The sequence below is a fragment of the Ostrea edulis genome, chromosome 7 (assembly GCF_947568905.1).
Source record: "Ostrea edulis chromosome 7, xbOstEdul1.1, whole genome shotgun sequence".
NCBI lineage: Eukaryota > Metazoa > Mollusca > Bivalvia > Ostreida > Ostreidae > Ostrea > Ostrea edulis.
The window spans coordinates 34,509,686-34,531,469 of NC_079170.1; the positions used below are offsets into that span (position 1 = coordinate 34,509,686).

Here is a 21,784-nt window from a genome sequence, read left to right on the forward strand (position 1 = left end):
ACTATGAAATCTTAGATAAAGAAAACCTATACCCCTTTTCAAGGATAAACGATGCATTTTCTATTTTGTTTTATTCTTAGCCGAGCTGATTCTGTAAAAATCTCCTGCAAGCAAAGTTTGAAGTCCATAATAAAAATCATCTTTTCCTTCTGTATGTCTGCTCCTTCTGTCCACAAGAACAGGTCAAAAGTCATTATTTGTCAATATATAGATTCAAAACCGAGACATTGAAAGCCAAATTATCAATCGCAAAAAAAAAAAAAAAAAAATACCACAATGAATTTGAATAGATATTCTTGTTTTTCACCAAAGATGGTTGACATTCATGTATTAATACCAGATTATGTAATGGTTAAGGTGTTCACTGTGTGATGGGTATGGATCTCGATTATCTGGTGGGTAAGTTGTTCACTTTGTGATGAGTATCGATCTCGATTATCTGGTGATTATCACTTTGTGACGAGTATCGATCTCGATTATCTGGTGGGTAAGTTGTTCACTTTGTGACGAGTATCGATCTCGATTATCTGGTGGGTAAGTTGTTCACTATGTGATGGGTATCAATCTCGATTATCTGGTGGGTAAGGTGTTCACTTTGTGACGAGCATTGATCTCGATTATGTGGTGGGAAGTTGTTCACTTTGTGATGGGTATCAATCTTGATTATCTGGTGGGTAAGTTGTTCACTTTGTGATGAGTATTGATCTCGATTATCTGGTGGGTAAGGTGTTCACTTTGTGACGAGTATTGATCTCGATTATCTGGTGATTATCACTTTGTGATGGATATTGGTCACGATTGTCTAGTGGGTAAGGTGTTCACTTCACAATGGGGATTGAGGTCCTGTTTTCAACTCACAATCTCGGTGCCACATCAAACTTACCATGTAGGTAGTGCTTGTACCTATGCCAAGCACCCAGAAGTGTTTCAGATATGACTTTGAAATCAAAGGTCACATATGTAATGGTAGGCTTTGGTGTGATAAAAATTGCTCTGTTTCGACCTTGAGTGCCATGCATAGGTCAAGCAAAATTGACCTTTCAAGGTCATAGATCCAGGAAACTGAAGTGATTTTAAAATGGAAATTTATTTTTTTGTCGTAGTGAACATCTTAATACTGCAGTGAGTTTTTTTTTTATCTGATACGGTAATATATCATGTCATGATCCAGAACCAGATTCATTTTGCCAAAGTCAAGGTCACTTTAGAAAAAAATTAGTGAAGTCAAAGTCTATTAAAGAAAAATTTAATGAGAAAGTTTTGCTTTATGTACCACTATGAGTGTATCGTTTCCATTATTTAGCACAGCAGGATTTTTAAAATGTAAAACTTGTATTCAAACAGCATATTAAAAACACTTAAGCAAGCATGCATAGCTGCATTTTTACTTCCTGTATCGGAGTATTGTAGTTCATGATGTAAAGGAAACCTAGAAGATACACAGGATGAAAATTAATCGGTGTTTTATATGATAAACAGTATCGGAGGGCATAAGGCCAGTGATTATATATAGAAACTGCTGTGAGTGTAGAATGTGGGTCAAGGTCGCTCCCAACCTACTGTAATGAAGAATCATTGATATGTTTTATCATATAATCTCTATCATTTCAGATTTGAATGCTACGAGTTGTGTGTAGGGATGCTGGTAGTTTATTAGAAAATATATTTTGTTGATGATGCTATTTTATTGTCAGACTTTGTACAGTTAAACAAATGACTGACGGAAATGAATTAGACAAGTTGCGTATCCAAATGCGGAACCTTTGACTTGCAAAAAAAAAATCTCAAGGAGGAATAGCACACCATCATAATAACTGACTTCCTGTCAAAATAAAAACAGAAAAAATAAGTATCTTTAGTATATTCCTTGTTGCCTAACCAGTTGACCTGGTGTGGGCCTGCTTGTCAGTTGACCGTTTGCATGGCCAATGACTTTTCTACTGAAACTACATTTTCTGAATTAAATAAGGTAAATTTAAAGTTTCAATCTCAAACTGTCATCTTTAGTTTTTAGGACCTGATAGAAATGATTTAGAGGAAGAAAATGATACCAATAATTATTTTGTTTATCAAAGGGGCGTGCACTGCCATTAGTCTTCCTGGTTCTCATGGTATTTGGATACATTTGGAGTTGTGTTTGTTTGTGTTTTTATTCATATTGTTGATTTCTTTTATATGGTTTGATTTATTTGGTTTAAAGGGACTGATTCACGATTTGGCCCAAAATTTTCTTTTTCACTTTTAATGATCAAAATCTACTGTCTAATATGTTTAAAACATTTCACATAAAAAATATGGTTATACATTATCACAGAAGCTCATTTTAGAGAGTTTATTATTTGTTTTGGAAACAAAGATTGCGATATGTTATTGCAGTTTACGAAATTTTCAAAAGAAATGGATATCGATCTAAGTTTATCATATCTTTCACATTTCAAGCATTTTCTGGGGTAAAATATGTCATCTAAAAGTTAAAATTTGTGACTATGCAAAATTAAGATGCTTTATATTACAAAATCAATATTTCACTTCTTTGTTTGTATACATTAAAAGACTCGAGTCTTTGTTTACATAACACAGATTTAAGGCTAAAATATTGCTTTTATTCTTGCATTCAGAAGGTCAAAATTTTGGCAGTCAACATTAAATGAGTTATATTTTTAATGTTTAACATCGAAAATGAAAAATATTTCTATCAAAAATCGTGAACCAGTCCCTTTAAGGCCGGGTCTTATATTGGTTAGGTTTAAGGTTTGGAAAACTCCAAAAAATCTCAAACTTAAGCTTTCTTTTAGATGATCAAAATTTGAGTAAAATCTCAGACTTAACTCCAAGGTTTTTTTTTTGTTTTGAGAAATTTAAGCCGGGTCAGTTTTTAAATGTTTTGATAGTTTGTTTGGATTTGAGGTCCGAGTCTCTGAGTCTGGTGATTGCTTGCTTGGAGTTAAAGGTTGGTTAGGGTTAGGGTTAGGTGGAGTGATCAATCTGGTGATTGTTTGATGGGGGTTAAAGGTCGGATCCCAGTCTCAGTCTGGTGATTGTTTGATGGGGGTTAAAGGTCGGAGTCTTTGTCTGGTGATTGTTTGATGGGGGTTAAAGGTCGGCGTCTTTGTCTGGTGATTGTTTGATGGGGGTTAAAGGTTTGAGTCTTAATTTTGTAGGATTAGTCTCTTATCTGATGGATGGTTTAGTGAGGTGGGGCAGTTAAGCCTGGAGCCTCTGTTGAATCTGTCATTGTAGAGTGAATCTCTTCCTCTGAGTACATTAATGTAATAATAGCATTCCTTCTGACAAAACTCCCATTGATCAGCTCTGTGTGCAGTCTAAAGAACTGTAGTAATATTCCATCATCTTGTCATCCAACTTACATATTTTGAAATATTTTCATTTGAAATTTTTTTTTATTATCAGAAATAAGATTTAAAATTGTCAAAGACTGCTGGGGATGGTACTGTTAATGTTAAATGTTTGATTGTCACTCCTGAGAATGTTTTAATCTATGCTGTAATCGAGTTAAACAAAAATATTGATTTACCAGGTCATTATTTTTCTCCTGAAGTTCACTGCTCTTAAAATTGTATTATTTCTTTCTGAGAGTCATTTCTGTTTATTTGTCTTCATTCTTTATTTCTCTGAAGAAAGAAGAAAAAAAAAACAGCATTAAAGGACTTCATTTATATACTGGGGTAAATGACTTATTGGCTTCATAAGGCAATCACTGCTCATAACTATTCTTTACAGTTCTAGAAACACGAGAATACTGTTGATTTAGACAGAGAGGGGGAGATTATTTGAGATAGATGATGTCAATTTTATGCTACGTAGGAAGGATTACGGACAACATGGGATTGTTTGCTCAATCAACATATTCTTCTTAAGTGACTTGGGACTTGCTGAAACATGAACGTGAAAGCACTACAGCGTCACTTTGACAATAACCTGGCGAACAATTCTTGTCAGCATCACCGGAAAGTGATTAATTTACAAAAGTTGGACAAAAAACGGCCCCTGAGCCAGTCTTTATCATGGATTAGCCGTATCAAGCAGCGGCTGTGGGGACGAGAAGGGAACCAGTCGGGGGGCAATCAAGTAGGTAGGCGGAGGTCTCCTGTAAAGGAGGAAGAAAAGGACCAAAAATGTTCCACGCTACCTCGGAATGCTCGATTAGGTAAGTAATAGTTCTCAGAGAAGAGACCAGCATGCAGATTTAATGTAATAGTAAGTCTTATTAATTAATTAATCAGTAATGACTTGGAATGGAATTGTACATTAAGTGTTATCTATATAATTATACATGTACTTAGAATGGGATAATTTAAGGTCAATTAGGGTATAACTACCCAAGATTTTGGATGCATCAAATCAAGTAGGATTTTGCTGTGCTTTTACGACTGGGAATTTCTATGGTTTGATCAAACAATAATGTAAATTGGTCATTTCTACATGTATGAAATGTGCCAATAAAAATATTCTTTTTAAGGATTTCAATTTTTTCCATTGAATTTGTGAATAATACAAAAATAAAGGTGGTTTTATAGGGAAATTTTGATGGATATGGTTACGCAAATTTTAACTGTTCCCTCAGCTGGAGTAAAAAAAAATTTGAACCATGGTTAAAAAACCTGAATACTATGTTTAAAGTGATGAAGAATAATCTTAAAGCGTCGAAAATTATAGTTTGAAGGTTTCAGGATGTATAAATTTTCGTATGTCCGTGATGATGTACGTCAGGTAGATGACCTAGTCTCAAGCTTTAGAAATAATCTGTAAATGTAACTTTGTGCCTCTTTAAGAAAATGATGTGGGAGAATTGTGACAAGATTAAAAGGGCTAAGTAGAATTATTTAAGAAAATAATGTGGGAGAACTGTGACAAGATTAAAGGGGCTAAGTAGAATTATAATACATAATCATGCAAATTTTTAGCTAGCCAATCTCTGGTTTTTCTCAATGAATTGGGGAATACAGTACTAGGTGGTTCATTAAGGCAGCATGGTGTTACTAGGGCAGTCCATCTGGCAGTGTTTTATTCAAACATAACAGGCATTTAATACATGACGTTTCCTACCCCAGGCCATTTTATAATTCTCAATAAATATTCTGTGATTTAGACAACAAGTATTATCACAGATTGATTGGTTAGATGGTCTAGTGAACTGCAGAAAATGTTTTAACTGCATGGTAACATTATAATTAACTTGTAACTTAAACAGGACGGAAGTTCTCACTGGTGATGACAGTTCAGCTCAGATCTGCTTATGGTGAAATCAGAGAAAGAGAGAGAACATTGTTTTATGACATTGAGTATCAATAATGGAGAAGGGCTGTAATCACAATGTACTCCTGACCAGTTAATTGACCCAATTTCATTGATACATCTGTTATAGAATTAATCCCCTCCCCCCAGAATGTGTCACCGTGATTGACTGAAGAAGCTTGGTCAACCTTTTTAATTAAGCTAGATTGCTAATGATGTCAAATTAACCATAATGTGATTAAAGTCACCGTTAGAATATCTAAGTTCAATATAGATGATATTGACTCTTCCTCTGATTTTATAGCTCTGGTCTTGGCATTCCTCGAATGTTATTCTGTTTTTCACTTCATTGGATGGGATCATGACAAAAAACTCTGTGAAGTTTTTTATGCTGTAATGTGATATAAAGGTGAAGAAATTTTTTTTTTTTATAAACCACAAATATCTTACAGCAAAAAAACCACTACTACTAACTTCTCTGACATTCAGCGTGGAGTGTAAGGTGCCCCATGGCGTCCAGTAATTTAATAAAACCCAGAGGTTGTGCCTGCTTTGCTGACTGTTTGATTCAGATAAAAACCAATCTGAAAACATGTGCTTCAAAAAATTTTTTTTGCTTCATCCCAACTCCTCTTCTTTATCATTTCTGGGGCCCCAAGGAGGGGGGTCCACTTAAAGAGAAAAAAATGTTGATTAAAATAACTAAAAAGCCAAGACATTCCGAGGGCATTTTTTCCCAGCATTTATATTTTGTATTTGGTTGTGATGACATTAGAATAATGCAAGAAATTGATATTCCGGGCCACAGCGACCTGCCGCACTGAGAAGCCTGGAGAAAGCTGGGGGTGAATATCCTTTATCTGGGTCATGCGTTTGTAAACATCATGCATATGATGCATGTATCAAACTCTGCAACCACTGAAAATATACATTTACTCGCAGATTAAGATTGATGTAGGGTAAAATCCATCATAATGATTGATCAATCTTCAGTTGTAAATGTGTGTCAGCCAGATTCCTAATAATAAAGAGAACATGCACAGCTGACAGTCTTACAATCGTTATTGGTTGTTACAAAACTGCATATGTACCCCTAGCTTACATTAGCAACAAAATACATGCACCCATTTAATCATTTAATCATTTCAAATTTCCATTTTTTTTTCCTTATTAAAGAACTCACAGATAGTTGTATGTGTGCATATATATTGAAAGCAGAAATTTGACATAACCAGTATACAGTTATTGGATTTGTTTAGAACTGTAGGTTTTTTTTTGTTTTTTTTTACTGTATACAGTTAGAACTGTAGTTTTTTTTTTTTTTTTTACTGTAACGGTTGTATATAAAGGTTTTATACATCATATGATATTTATAGTTTTCCTCTATCACCTACACAGGATCACCTACCCAGTCAGGTATTAATTGTGTGAGATTTTTCGTAATAATTAATTATGTCATTCAAGTAATTTAGTCCTGTGAATTTTTTTTAGCTTTATAGTAGAAGGTAACATATATTCAGGTATCATAATCAACTAATAATTTTTGGTAGAAATTTGTTAATTATTAGAAATTCAGAAAATCCATTCTGCTTGGCATCTCAATCCTTATAAACTATTCGGGAATGGAATTATTGTATATGAATTCTGGAATCAGGGGCAGATCACTCTATTTTGAAATGATTAAACAGAATGACCAATGCAAATCTTAAAGATCCCAAATCTGTTAATATGTGATGGTGTGTATATCTCTTAATCACTGATTCAACAGACTTATCGTTTTAAATCTTGAAAGATCCAAATTGTTTATATCAATATAATATTGATTAAACAGAATGACCTTTATATTAAAATCTTGAAATATATTCCAATCTGTTAATGTTATAGTGTGTATATCTAATATTTATTGAGTAGAATGACCGTTATAAATCTTGAAAGATCCCAATCTGTTAATGTAATAGTGTGGTATATGTAATATTGAGCTTGCATGAACTCAGTGTTCCTCATTCAGTGAATAAATTTAATGGCACTCGCATTAAAAATAAAATTATATAGATAACAAACACTGCAAAACTGATGTCATATTTATATGATTAAAGAGGTACAACAGTCAGGAATCTAGGATTAATAGTTCCCCTTAGTTTCTATTACTATGACGACAGGTTGGGATTCTATGGGATTAATTCCCCTTATAGTTTCTGTTACTATGACGACAGGTTGGGATTTTGTGGGATTATAGTTATTTCCCTTAGTTTTTGTTATGTTTAATTATAATTTGTACTTTAAATTTTCCAAGATATGAAACTTCACTAAATATCAACCCTCTCCCATCTAATTTAAGTGACCAGTGAAATTCCAATTTTGTTTAGTTAATTGTTTTAGGATTTAAGATTTTTGCAAGTTTCTTTGCATACATTGGCTAAAACTGAAGTTCAAATCTTTGGCATAGATCTGTTTTTTGTTCTTATACAAAAGTTATCAAGTGGTGTTTTGTGTTGTGTTTGTAGGGATTGTGCATGAAAATCCCAGAATTCTCTCCGATGGCGAAAGTGAAGATATCTCAGGAACTTCTAGCGAGGACTTTGTCTCACCCGTCAAATTACGCAATAGACCTCGACGAACCAATGAAGTAAGTATGTTCTGTACATAAATGTTATACATCATTTGTCAAATTACCCAACGAACTCCAATCAAGTACAGGTACATGTCGTGTCACCATTTGAATTACAACTGACTGTAACGTACGATGACGTAATGATATAGGTATTGTATGTATATATATAAATGTTATTCCATTTTACACATTGACTAGATATAGGTAATTGACCTTTGTGTTACACAGTGACATCATATCCTATCCTCCTGGATAGATTTTTAAGCAAACCTTTGTATTCCTGTGTTTATTACACCGTATTGTTTGTTTCAGGAGTCTGTGTAGAAATTCATTAAAACTCTGTGAATCATGTTTTTCAGTCACCAGGAATTGAAAGTCGTCACGACTACATTTCCCAGGTCAAGTTACGCAATCGACCACGCCCCTCCACAAGTGATGTAAGTACAGTTTACTTACACAGTATATACTTATTTGAGAAATGAAATATTTTCCTGGTCAAGTAAAATTTGAATACTACATGGTGAAATCAAGTACTTGTAAAATGCTGCATAGTGAAATCATATACTTTTACACGATGATATCAAGTAAAACTTAAATACTACGTGATAAAATCAAGTAAAACTTTAATACTACATGATAAAGTCAAGTAAAACTTGAATACTACATGATAAAGTCAAGTAAAACTTAAATACTTCATGATAAAATCAAGTAAAAGTTAAATACTACATGATGAAATCAAGTAAAACTTAAATTCTACATGATGAAATAAAGTAAAAGTTAAATACTACATGATGAAATCGAGTAAAACTTAGATACCAAGACATGAAAAAATTGCTTGGTTTCCTGTCACTGAGGGTGATTAATGTCTGCTGAAAGTTCACTGTGTGTTAGAGTCCTCCTACTACAATGGAAACTAGTGATGAATTCAAGCACTTTCTTTTCATCTTGATATCAAATATGTTCTTTTATCTATACCTGCTATAAAATAAAATATCTGGAAAGGGTTTATGGGTGTGTTGGGGGGATTCGTTGTTGTTGTAAATACAAGTAAATACAATGATACAAAGACATTCAAGGGTATCGTCCATGGTTATGAAGAGAAAAGTATTGCATATTGTATTTGAAAACCGAAAAATCCAAAATCATTGGATTCTCATCAAAGAAATCGAGTTTGAGTGAAACTTGTGTCTGTGTTGACATAGTACATGTCTGACTCAACTGATTGATTAAATATTGTTTAATGTCCCTCTCGAGAATATTTCACTCATATGGAGACGTCACCAATGCCGGTGAAGGGCTGCAAAATTTCGGCCTATGCTCTGCGCTTATGGCCATTGAGCAGGGAGGGAACTTTATCATGCCACACCTGCTGTGACACGGGACCTCGGTTTTTGCGATCTCATCCGAAGGACCGCCTCATTTAGTCGCCTCTTACGACAAGCAAGGGGTACTGAGGACCTATTCTAACCCGGATCCCTGGGGGTGAGGGTACTGAGGACCTATTCTAACCCGGATCCCCACAGGATTGACTCAACTGATTAACAGTTTTATGTCCAGAGAGCAAAGATCTGGAGCACACTGTTTTTGGTCTAGCTGTCCACAACTTTAGTGTTGGTCGTAACTTTTGAACTATTCAAGTATTTGGTGAATTGAGAGGTGGGGAGATGATGAGTGTGGAGATTTGTGTTAGAGTGTATATGTTGGTGAGACTAGATATGTTGGTGAGAGTGGAGATGATGGTGAGAGTGGAGATGATGGTGAGAGTGGAGATGTTGGTGAGAGTGGAGATGTTGGTGAGGGTGGAGATGTTGGTGAGGGTGGAGATGATGGTGAGAGTGGAGATGTTGGTGAGAGTGGAGATGTTGGTGAGGGTGGAGATGTTGGTGAGGGTGGAGATGTTGGTGAGGGTGGAGATGATGGTGAGAGTGGAGATGTTGGTGAGGGTGGAGATGTTGGTGAGAGTGGAGATGTTGGTGAGAGTGAATATGTTGGTGAGGGTGGAGATGTTGATAAAGTTGGAGATTTTGGTGAGAGTGGAGATATGTTGAGATGTTTGTGTGGGTGGGTACAAAATGGTGTACATATGAGTTGTCTGTTAGTTTAGGGTGGAGTTAGTTATGGTTGGTAGGTTGTTAAACCATGTAATTCACTAATGATATTTGTGCTGCCCAGTTTTCTTTGAAGGGTGGGTGCTGTAAACCTGCAGGATTAAGACACATAAGTTAAACAATTATCTTCTTTGTATAAACTCTTGATGGAGAGGCAAGAGGTTTAACCTGTTAATTATATAAGTCAAGGCCACAATCCTAAAGGTTTAACCAAACAGCTGATCTGAAAAACACATTGCCCATTTCTACTTGTTGTAGAAACCCTTCAGATGATGTTTCATTCATGAAAGTTATTTGGGGGAAAACTTCGACACATGCTGTAAATTTCTGTCCAAATTTAATACTGACTCCTGATTTTTCTCTAAAGTACAGAGAAAAGAAAAAAAATCTACAAACCTGCTTTAAATCTGTCAGGACACATTAACACTGTTCATTGTGCAGGCAATCAGACGGTTATTAGAACAGTCAGGAGGCAAGATTTAGAAAAAATGGAAATTGTTTTCTCAGAGTCTTAAGTAACCGTGTGATTTTAGTTTGGTACTGGTTACATCAGACGTGTCGATCCTGGGTGTGTCTCGATCCTGGATGTGTCTCGGGGTGTTGCCTTTGTAGAATGGATCAGTTTCATCCTCGGACTCAATACCGACAACAGTAAAACTGGTATACCACAAAAATGTTAAGACTGTTGTACTGTGATGTAATGCAGTACCTTACTAACTGTGGGCAGGAGTTGTGAGTATTATTGCTGTACCATCTGACCGTCAAGGTTTAGCTGAAGAAGAGAAAGATTTTACAACGTTACTACATGGGAAAGGAATTGATTAGGACTTTGAGGTTAATTGTTAAGGTGATAGGTGACCAGAGTTTTCAGTGAGGACTTCGAGGTTAATTGTTAGGTGACCAGAGTTTTCAGTGAGGACTTAGAGGTTAATTGTTGGGTGACCAGAGTTTTCAGTGAGGACTTTGATGTTAATTGTTAGGTGACCAGAGTTTTCAGTGAGGACAGTGTAGTCTTTGACGTAGATTTCTCTGATAAAGAAACTGTCAAATACAGGTATACATCAATTAACAGGAAGCTAGTACACAGCCTCCTCATCAAGGAGCCTGGGACACTGTGCTCACAAATTGTGTATCATTGATTGTAGAGTTAACAGTAGTTCTAAGTGGTCAACTGTCTGTCGTCAGGAGGATTCAACAAGTAAAAAAAAACAGCCTTATATCGGGGGACCCAGCCTTCCTAGAATCGTCAACAAGGAATAGGAATTGATCATTCATGTTGTGGCCATTTCTCAGCGAAACACATCTAAACAACAATACTTAGTGTGTATATCTTTATTTGTTTCTGAAATTGTTCTGAATCATTTTAAAACAAAACAAATATGGCAGTTTTCTTTCCATTTTCTACAACAGTTTGAGCAAGGTAGTAACGAGCTATCAATGAAATAATTGAACGAGACTCCATCCGGACTGTAACCTATTAGGATGCTACATGTTTAACAGTTAGAAAAAGGTCTGTGTTTAAGTTCCTTTATATGGTTGTCATTTGCCAGGGAACAACTGCTAATTGTATATTGGAAAAAAGAACCTGTGAGACTATCATACAACGTGTGAATCTCTGGTCATTGCAATATCTCAATTAATATTCGTGTGCTGCAGTTGACGTCTGCTGCTGATCATCCTATTGAGGTGAAGGGATGGTGTTTTGTATGGTGCTAACTTTCATTAACAGGTTTTGAATCACCGGTGCAATATTTCTTAAGGTTTGTCAGTCAGTTAGTCGGTACAGCCCTCACAGGAACTGATCTATAAGTCGGAGGTCCTGTGTGGCTCTGTCAGGTGAGTTGTACAGGAGCTGTGCTTGTTGATGCTCATCTTAAGAGATTTTGGAGACCTGCTTTGTTTCATTAAATGAAGCTTTCTGAAACTGGTCCTCTGATTTCCGAAACAAAGGAGATTGTTTTGATTTGGCTTTAGAAAAGCTCTATGTGAAGAGATTTTCTGTATCCTTTGATATTAAAAGAAATTTTCAAGGTAGAAAGCTTGCCACATTTTGCTCTTCCTTGCGTGCTGGGGGATTTGTAATGCTGCAAAGAAAATCCTCCTTTGTGACATCATAGTCGTGTATTACGTCTCACCAATGTATAAACAATTAATTGTGTACAGAAAATCCATTCCATCAATGTGAAGTAATCGTGAAGGCAACAACACCTGTCATTGCTTTCCAGTAATTCCAAAGGGACATTTGTATTCGGGGGAAGAGATGTTGTCACTGAAGTAATGTGATGAGACATGAACTCAATGGATTACATAAAAGATGTTCCCTCACTGTAACCTCCGATAATTCAGACAATTAAATATCAGTTCTCCTCCGCAGAGGAAATTTGGAAACTGCGATTTATAAAAACACTCATCGAAAGTGCCAATTTGTTATACAGAGAGGCTGTGGCTTTTTGGAAGAGCTTTTGGGGTTCTTTATTCCACATCTTGAATTTGTAAACTAAAGAAAATGGAAAGGATGTGCTCTGTAACTTGGACAAGATTTTGCTATTCTTGAGTTTGAATTCTGATACAAAACACTCTTTCCACATGTTCCATAAAGTCAGAAAGAGTGCTAAAATAGACGCTAAAATAGACAAGAGAGCAACCCATTGTTTAGTGACTTAGAGAATTTCTCACTGAGATGGGTTCTAGAATTATGCCATATTACTAGCGTAGGATTCATGAGATTTGTGTACAGTATGAGACTCGGACGATCAGAGATTCCGATTCCATCACAGAAATCTGGGAGCAGTAACTCAAGTAATTCTCAAAAGAACTCCCTCCCTGGGAGCAGAAGCTCGAGTAAAACACGTAAGAACTCGCTGGTCCAGTGTTTTTCTACAGGGTACGAGTCTGGGTCTGATATCGACTCGGACGAGGATGCTGCTTTACAGATAATTCAAAAGGTACGAGTCCATAAAGGTACGAGTTCACTGTTGTCATGTATTTCAGTCAAAAAAAGGTTTCAATAGTGTCTGTGTAAAATAATCCCCCAAAAGGAAAACTGATGATTATTTTTTTTTAAAAGAAAAAAAAAGGCGAAATGTTGGATGGATAATGAAAGTTCTTCTTGTGTGGAGATTCTGTGGAAGGATTTTTGGTTTCAAACATAAGCATCAGATAGAATTGTGTATACTTATAATGAAAGAATTCCAGGTGTGCAAAAGTTCATTCAAAATGAACTTGTCTGTTGTTTATTCCAGCACAGTATATGGTTTGCATGCACTTTCCCCCATTTTTTTTCTCTCCATTCAAATCTCGGTGAGAAGAAATTAGTGGTGGATCGTGGATTACATAATTAGCCTTAGTGTATCTACAAGTTTCCTGGTTTTATTTATGACACAGCTCATCAGCATTGCTAGAGAAGAGGTGGTTGTGACAGGTGGTATTTTGTGCTGTCTGCTGGTAGGGGATGCCATTTATCCCAACACAACAAAAACAAACAGTAATCACATGCCCTGTTGTAAAGGCTTCACTTCTGCTCCCTGGTGATGATGTCACAGACTGAGCTGTACACCATTTCATTTTCTTCAGCATTTCTGTGTTTTGTCAAGAGTTGTGTGATATCAGTAGTGTATTACATAATTAAAGGACTAGGCTAGGTGTGACGAAAGCCATTTCTGACCTAAGATTTTAACATTTTCTATGAAATTCGATATACATGTAATTTCCCCCAATAATGAATGAATTCGATGCCACATAGTGAATAATACACTATTTTACATGTTCACTCCTAATATTTTACTCATAAGAATCAGGGAGGCCATGTATGAACCTGTAAATCTATTAAATTAATCAGAAAAGTCAGTTGTATGAACCAAAATCCAAGAGGTCATTTATGAACCAGTAAATCTATAGAAATCAGAGACCTGATGTATGAACCTGTAAATCTATTAGATTAATCAGAAAAAGGTCAATAATTTGTATGAGCCAAAATCAGAGAGGTCATGTGTGAACCATTAAATCTATAGAAATCATAGAGGTCATTTATGAACCAGGAAATCTATAGAAATCAGAGACCTGATGTATGAACCAGTAAACTATTTCCAGGTACTGAAGAGTTTTACAGTCCCATACTTGATATAAATACACTTAGGATCTTGCTCATTTTAGGGTGAGATTTGAAGGTCTAGGGGTGAGATTGTTACAATGCTGATAAAAACTCATATTCTGAAGATTAACGGTGTTCGACAAGGTGCACGTTTATAGCATCAGTCTAATGCAATGGAGAATGGACAATTTTTTTTTTCCAAATGAAAACTTGGGAAAGCATGAGAATTTCTAACCTGCATATGAAAGTGTGAGATGGGCTAAAGAAAATGTGAGACTTGTGAAATTTCACATGTTTGTAATCCTAGAGTCAAATTTTCGTGGTTTGAGAAAACTTAGAGTTTGTTTGTTTGAACTTGGGTTTTGTGGTTGAGAAGTGGATTTTTTATTGCCGGCGTAGTTTAGTTTTTCTTTATTGAGGATTTGAGTTTATGGGAATATACAGCTAGAGCATGTAAAAACAACAGAAATTCAAACTCCACAAAATGAAGGATTTTATAGTTTTTATATTATTAAAGTATCTGATATTAGTAGAAAACCGTGTCATAGAAACCTTGGTATGGAAGATCACTACAAAGATTGTAAAGGGTTTACCTACAGAGAAAGAAGCTGGTACTCTTTATAAGTATTGACCAATCAACATAGAATTCTATTGAAATAATTCGATATAAGCATGTACAACAAAATTCTTGGAAAATACTGATATGTACATAAAACATTCAGAAAGAAAAAAAATGGGATATTTTTCAATTAAACTTAAACAAAATTATATTACCTGCATACTCTGTAATGAGCTCTGTGTTAGATTTGAACCAAGTTGGACAATGCAAATTGACAGATCTATTTTTAAAATCGAGTTTAAGTAATATGTCATTTTTGATGAATCAGTAAAATATAACTATCATGCATCCGATTTTATGGGGGGAGGCGTGTGTTAATGAAGGGAACAGAGAATAATGATATATTTTATTGGATTTTCTTTGAAGGCATTCTTCAGGATTCACTAGCAAGACATGTACAATTTCTGTGTTTTCTGAATGAATCAAATAAGTCCCTACCTCTGCGGGACAGTAATTAAATGTACGTCACACCTCTCCCCTTTCCTTGATTAGTGAAGCATGAAAACTACATTGACCACAGAGTCATCCATAAAGATAGAGAAAACTGATTGTATTCTCACAATGTTACATCTGAGCACCCTTACTGTCACATCTGGGCACACTTACTGTCACATCTGGGCACCCTTACTGTCACATCTGGGCACACTTACTGTCACATCTGGGCACACTTGATGTCACATCTTGTCACACTTAAGTGTCATGTCTGCATGGGCACCCTTGATGCAGATCTACACTACATTCTGACTAGCTTTGACTTGCATATAATTCGATCTAGATTATCACCAGATTTCATGTAAAAAAAAAAAATACCCACTACTTCCAGAGGTATTCAAGAATCAATTTAAAAAATTTGACCTATTTACTTAAAATCATTCTCTCTCTTTGACACACATCTTTCCTCCCATTTATATAATGTACATTTCCAACCCCCTCAATAACACACATTTCATCACAATAACGCACACATTTCCACCCCCCTCAATAAAGCACACATTTCCTCTCCCTTCACTAACACACACACATTTCCTCTCCCTTCACTAACACACACACATTTCCTCTCAATAACACACACATTTCCTCTCGCCTCAAAAACACAAACATTTCCTCTCCTCTCAATAACACACATATTTCTTCTACCCTCAATAACACACACATTTCCTCTTCCCATAATAACACACACATTTTCTCTCCCTTCAATAACACACATTTCCTTTCAATAAAACACATATTTCTTCTACCCTCAGTAACACACATTTCCTCTTCCTTCAATTTCCTCTTCCTTCAATAACACACACATTTCCTCTTCCTTCAATTTCCTCTTCCTTAAATAGCACACACATTTCCTCTTCCTTCAATAACACACACATTTCCACTCCTCTCAATAACACATACATTTCCTCTCAACAACACACACATTTCCTCTCCCCTCAAAAATACACATTTTTGCTCTCCCCTCAATAACACATATTTCCTCTCAATAACACACATTTTTACCCCTCTCAATATCACACACATTTCCTATTCCTTCAATAACACACATATTTCCTCTCCCCTCAATAACACACATTTCCTCTCAATAACACACATTCCACCCCTCTCAATATCACAATTTCCTCTTCCTTCATTAACACACATATTTCCTCTCCCCTCAATAATACACATTTCCTCTAAATAACACACATTCCACCCCTCTCAATATCACACACATTTCTTCTTCCTTCATTAACACACATATTTCCTCTCCCCTCAATAATACACATTTCCTCTAAATAACACACATTCCACCCCTCTCAATATCACACACATTTCTTCTTCCTTCATTAACACATATTTCCTCTCCCCTCAATAACACACATTTTCCACCCCTCTCAATAACAAACACATTTCCACCCTTCTCTATGTATTTTTGAGCACAAGTTTTGACCCCCGAATCTAAACCTTTATTTTTCGCATTTGAGATTGTTTCTCTGTTTAAAGAAGAGAGCACTAGCTGTAGAACTTTTGACATGATGCATTTGTGGGAAGGAAGTGTCTGTATAAACAGTGGGCATCTTCAGCTACAGCTGATGTAAACACCCCCACCTAAAGCATTTTGTAATTAACTCCTCTCATCGATGGAGGGGGTGCCAATTTGAAGAAAAAAAATTATTGGAATAGCACAATACAGTATTGTAGTCAATAGTCAGGCTTTCTTTTGGGTTAAACAATTTTTTTTTAGATACTGCAGAATCATTATTGTTGTACAGGGGATCAATGTTAGTGGATTCTGTGGGTCACCCCTACCCACAAATTTACACCCCCTTGAACATTGATACATATACTTTTACATTTCTCTTTTTAAAAGTAGATTTTGTTTAGGTATCTATATAGTCATTTATTTGTTAAACTATTGATTTTATAAAGGACAGTAATTGACTATTTCAATTAATTACCTTTTTAATATATATATGTACAATGTAAATACACACAAATATATTAAGCATTGTTCCACTAATAATTATGCGCAATTATAATCAACTTACAGACCAGCATGAATTAAAGTGTCTTGAATTGCTTCTGTTTTCTGTACAATTTTCCCGTGATGTCAGTTAACCAGTTAGATTGGATATTTTAAGGGTTAGAGTTATAGCCACTATTAACTCTCCAGGAACCAGTAAACAATGACACAATTCAAGTGAAATGTGAATTTCTGACCAATCAAACTCAATGTCAGTCATCTGTCTGTGTGTCAACAGTCTTGGGTGGGGGGGGGGGGGGGGGGGGGGGGTGGTATCACAATTTCTGAAAAGATTTTATTTGAAAAATTTAAATACTTGTCAATCAAACTCTGAGGGGGAAGGTTAAAGTTTAAAACAACAAATTTTTTGTAACATACATTTCCTGTGATTCTGCGTCTGTGATATTGATAAATGTAGTAAAATTGTGCTTCAGACAGTTAGCAGGCAAGTGACATTTCAATATGTCTCCTCATTACAAAGCGTAAAGTCTGAATCACTGCGTTACATCGAAATAATCTCAGCGGTATATTGTTTTATTGTCTCTTATTACTCTCAATCCCAATATATAGAACCAAGCAATATCTTCTCATGATTAATGAATTTCTCAATATTTATATGCCAAGGACTGATTTTAGTATTTCATTGATCCTACTAGATAGTTCAGAGTTATCAATCCTTGATATTTAAGATCAGGTATTGTGTAATAATGCAGTACTGTTTTTGTTTTTAGGAGGTGGCCAAACGACTGTCCTTGCCAGCAGACATGAGACTTCCTGGTCACTTTCTAACTCGTCAGAGTCTCAGCCCAGAGGGCATGCTCAGTCGCCGCTCACGGAGAAAATCCTTGGTAAGTCGCTCAGTCACCGCTTACGGAAAATATCCCTTGTAAGTCTCGGCCCAGAGGGCATGCTCAGTCACCGCTCACAGAGGAAATCCCTGGTAAGTCTCAGCCCAGAGGGCATGCTCAGATCCCTGGTAAGTCTCAGCCCAGATGGCATGCTCAGATCCCTGGTAAGTCTCGGTCTGGAGCTATGCTGCATACCATCCCATGAAATATCTCTAACAGATTTTATTTTGGTTTCTATCTTTGTTGTGTTTCTGCAAATTAACAACATTTACAGAAGGTATGAATGGTGAGACTACTGGAATAATGCTGCATTGCTGCATCATCTGTCGTGTAATCTGAAGCTGAAAGGCTGCAGTTTTCTTGTCGTATCTATGACTTGATTTTCTTAATACTAAGTTAAAACCTGGAAATCAAGTAGCATTAAATTCTAATCTGAGTTCTTCCTCATAAAAGTAAGACAATTTGTTTTTTTTGATGAGTTGTTTTGAAAATATAAAATTTTCCAGGCCATATTTCCCTTTCATGACCATCCATTAGGAGATTTTATGACGGAATTTATTTTCCCCTTTGTATTATGAAGCTCAGGAACCATTTTAATAACTGATGAGCAATAGCGAAGGCGAATCCTTATTGTGGTTCAGACCTTTTTATGGTCTTATTCAGAAATCTCGCAAGTGTGCTGACGTATTGATTCACACAAGATGATGTACACTGAAGTAGCCGTCCAGCGTCCAATCATCTGCCTGTAGAATGTGGGTTATCTGGACAAATCTGTCATTTAAAAAAACAAACAGTCTGAAGTAATAAGCTATTGTCTGGGGCAAGCTCAGTATTGGGATCGTGTCTCGTGACATCATCAGTAAAAAATAGCGGAGGCTAAGGGAACTTATTTGTGCACACTGATTTTACAGAGTAATCTGTTACAGGCAGGAAAATACGCCTATTTTAAAGTGGTATAACCTTTCATTGTCATCACACATGAATATGTAAATACCAGGAAAACTGCTGTTTTGCTCCTGTGAAATATTTTAAACGATCTTACAAATCAAAACCTACAGGATTTAAAGGCCTCTTATGTCTCATGAAAAAGGAGATGTGCTGATTGCTTCTTTTTCATTTTATGTTACATTTTTTTCTTTTTATTTTCACTAGTAGATTTAGAATTTCATCAGCAAATTGTAATATCTGTTCCCATTAACAGTCACCAGGACATACCAAGGTCAGGTGTTAGTAAGGTCAAGGTCATTTTGATTAGTGTGTTCTAGAGTGTTACAGATAGCCATCTCTTAACAAATGGGGTAACGATCTGGCCAGGAGGATATAAATGTTGCGAGTGCATACTCCTCTGTACTCAAACCCATAATTCATGCTCTGAAGCCATATACTCACACTCAGGAGTTCTACATAATTCATGCTCTGAAGCCATATACTCACACTCAGGAGTTCTACATAATTCATGCTCTGAAGCCATATACTCGCACTCAGGAGTTCTACATAATTCATGCTCTGAAGCCATATACTCGCACTCAGGAGTTCTACATAATTCATGCTCTGAAGCCATATACTCGCACTCAGGAGTTCTACATAATTCATGCTCTGAAGCCATATACTCACACTCAGAAGTTCTACATAAATAAGAGTGGTTCGAATGTTGAGTAGGAGTACAGTTTGCAGTACTGGGTATAAGTTTGAGTATGGAGTACATAAAAAGTTTTATAACCTCCCAGCCTGGACTTATATGAAGTGACCTTAACCCATGCTGAAGATTAGAATCTTCGCTGTTATTCATGTCCTGATGTTCTCTCTCTGTTCATTATGGATGTTTGTCTGTGGCTGACAAATGTTATCAAGACAATCATGTTATTAAATTTCAAATCCTCGGACCCAAGATTGCATGACAGGAGACAGAATTGTCCACCCTTCTGATGTGGGCAGTTTCCCCCTGAAAAGAAAAAAAGGGTTACACCCCTCCCCTGATTTTCCCCTGAAAAGAAAATACAAGTATGGGTTACACCCCTCCCCAGAGTTTCTCCTGAAAAGAAAATACAAATATGGGTTACACCCCTCCCCTGAGGAATTAAGTTTTGGGTCTTTACATAGCTTTTTATTTTCTAGTTCAATGCAATGTGTTAATGGAACAGAATGTCCTTCTCAGCAGCGGTTTACTGTTTGTTTTAGTTGATGTCCATGTCATGATGTAGACATAAATGTACTGCATGTCCTGTGTTTGTGTCTCTGAAAAAATTTCCCTGATTCCTCTAATACTTCAAACGGCTAAAACACAAATTCTCCTTTCCTTCGTTTGTTAGACACCGATTCTCCTTTCCTTCATTTGTTAGACACCGATTCTCCTTTCCTTCATTTGTTACAGAGAGGAGGGTGTTTATTTATAACAACACAGAAACAATGATTTATTTTACAAGTCAGGTGTCAGACACAACCAAAGTACAAAAAATTAAAGAATAAAAAAACGGGAGAGAAAAAACACCAAAAATACAGCAGTACGTTCCGCTCAATTTCTGGTGGAGAGTTAGGCGGCTGAATGCTGGCTCCGCTCGTAACTGTGGGTTAATGCAGCTTCCAAAAAAAAAAAATCAGAACAATTAATTTATCTCCAATTGAAATGTGTGATTAATGAAGAGTGCAGGTATCTTGAATTACAGTTAAGTTGGTTCCGGTGAGATTTTGGCATGTAGAAAATGAAAATATTTAGCAGATCAAAAACTAGCAGTATGAGGGGTGCAAAATTTTAAAAATCTTTCATGTTCGTGAGCATCTTATGTTTATTACAAAGAAAGGATGAAGGAAAATGAGCTAAGTCATATCTTAGATTTATGGCTCTAGAAAATTTCTAGACAAGCAGCTTTTGCACATTTGCACTGAAATGTATGCATGTGTATTAAATTTGCTTAGGAGTGTAAAAGAAGATTTGAGAGAGAAAAACTAAAGTGTGTGTCATAATTTATACAGAGTGTGTATAATAATTTACACAATGTATAATAATTTATACAGTGAGTAATAATTTTTACAGAGTGTGGGATAATTTTTACAGGTCAATGTGAATTATTGTAAATTTGATACAGTACATAAAAATTATGATAACTGGCTCCAATGTAATTCTCAGTCCATGATCCATACTCTACAAATAAATCACTAAAATCAATAAGACATGTACGTTTATTTATCTTAATTCAATTTCTGTGATGATTTTTCGTTGCAGTCTGAGATTGGTTTTGGGAAGATAGAATCATATACCAAATTAGACAAGCTGGGAGAGGTATGTAACAGAAAGAGTAAAGCTAATAAACTAACACAAAATACTGTGGCTCTTGTCTGAAAGGATGGCATCAAATCTGTATTTAAGATTTCATATCGGCTATGAGCGAGACATGGATGGAAATTGTGTTCTTTAATAGTTTCTAGACAGTATTGTGTAGTTTATAAGTTTACAGTTCATGAAGTTTTCTCTTGGCTCCTCAGAGGAAACTCTGACCTCTCTATACAGTACTTTGTGTCAGATATTTCTAATCCCACTCTTAGTTTCTAAGTAGTTTAGGGGTACCCAAACCACTATGTTCTGTAAGCAGTCTGCACTATAGTTTAGGGGGTAGTCAAATCACTATGTTTTGTAAGTAGTTTGTGTGGTATTTTAGGGGATACCCAAATTACTATGTACTCTAAGTATTTTGTGTAGTGTTTTTGGGAACTCAAATCACTATGATCTTTAAGTTGTTTGTGTAGTGTTAAGGGTACTG

At 35.9% G+C, this 21,784-nt stretch overlaps 1 protein-coding gene across 13 annotated transcripts in view; it reads left to right on the forward strand.

Annotated features, from left to right (window-relative positions):
- Positions 1–21,784, forward strand: part of LOC125655651 (cyclin-dependent kinase 17-like) — a 64,989-nt gene that overhangs the window by 31,380 nt on the left and 11,825 nt on the right. For 5 of the 13 annotated variants that reach the window (XR_008796881.1, XM_048886023.2, XM_056144095.1 and 2 more), the window contains exons 2-6: positions 3,742–4,168; positions 7,761–7,882; positions 8,227–8,304; positions 17,913–18,029; positions 21,250–21,306. Coding sequence is in view for 12 of the 13 variants with exons in the window: in XM_048886023.2 (XP_048741980.1) it covers positions 3,901–4,168; positions 7,761–7,882; positions 8,227–8,304; positions 17,913–18,029; positions 21,250–21,306 (642 nt within the window). In the remaining variant the exon portion in view is untranslated. Of the gene's footprint in view, positions 1–1,856; positions 1,970–3,643; positions 3,687–3,741; positions 4,169–7,760; positions 7,883–8,226; positions 8,305–10,027; positions 12,921–17,912; positions 18,030–21,249; positions 21,307–21,784 lie in introns of those variants that run through there. The other 8 variants (XM_048886026.2, XM_056144098.1, XM_048886027.2 and 5 more) reach the window with 5 other exon arrangements.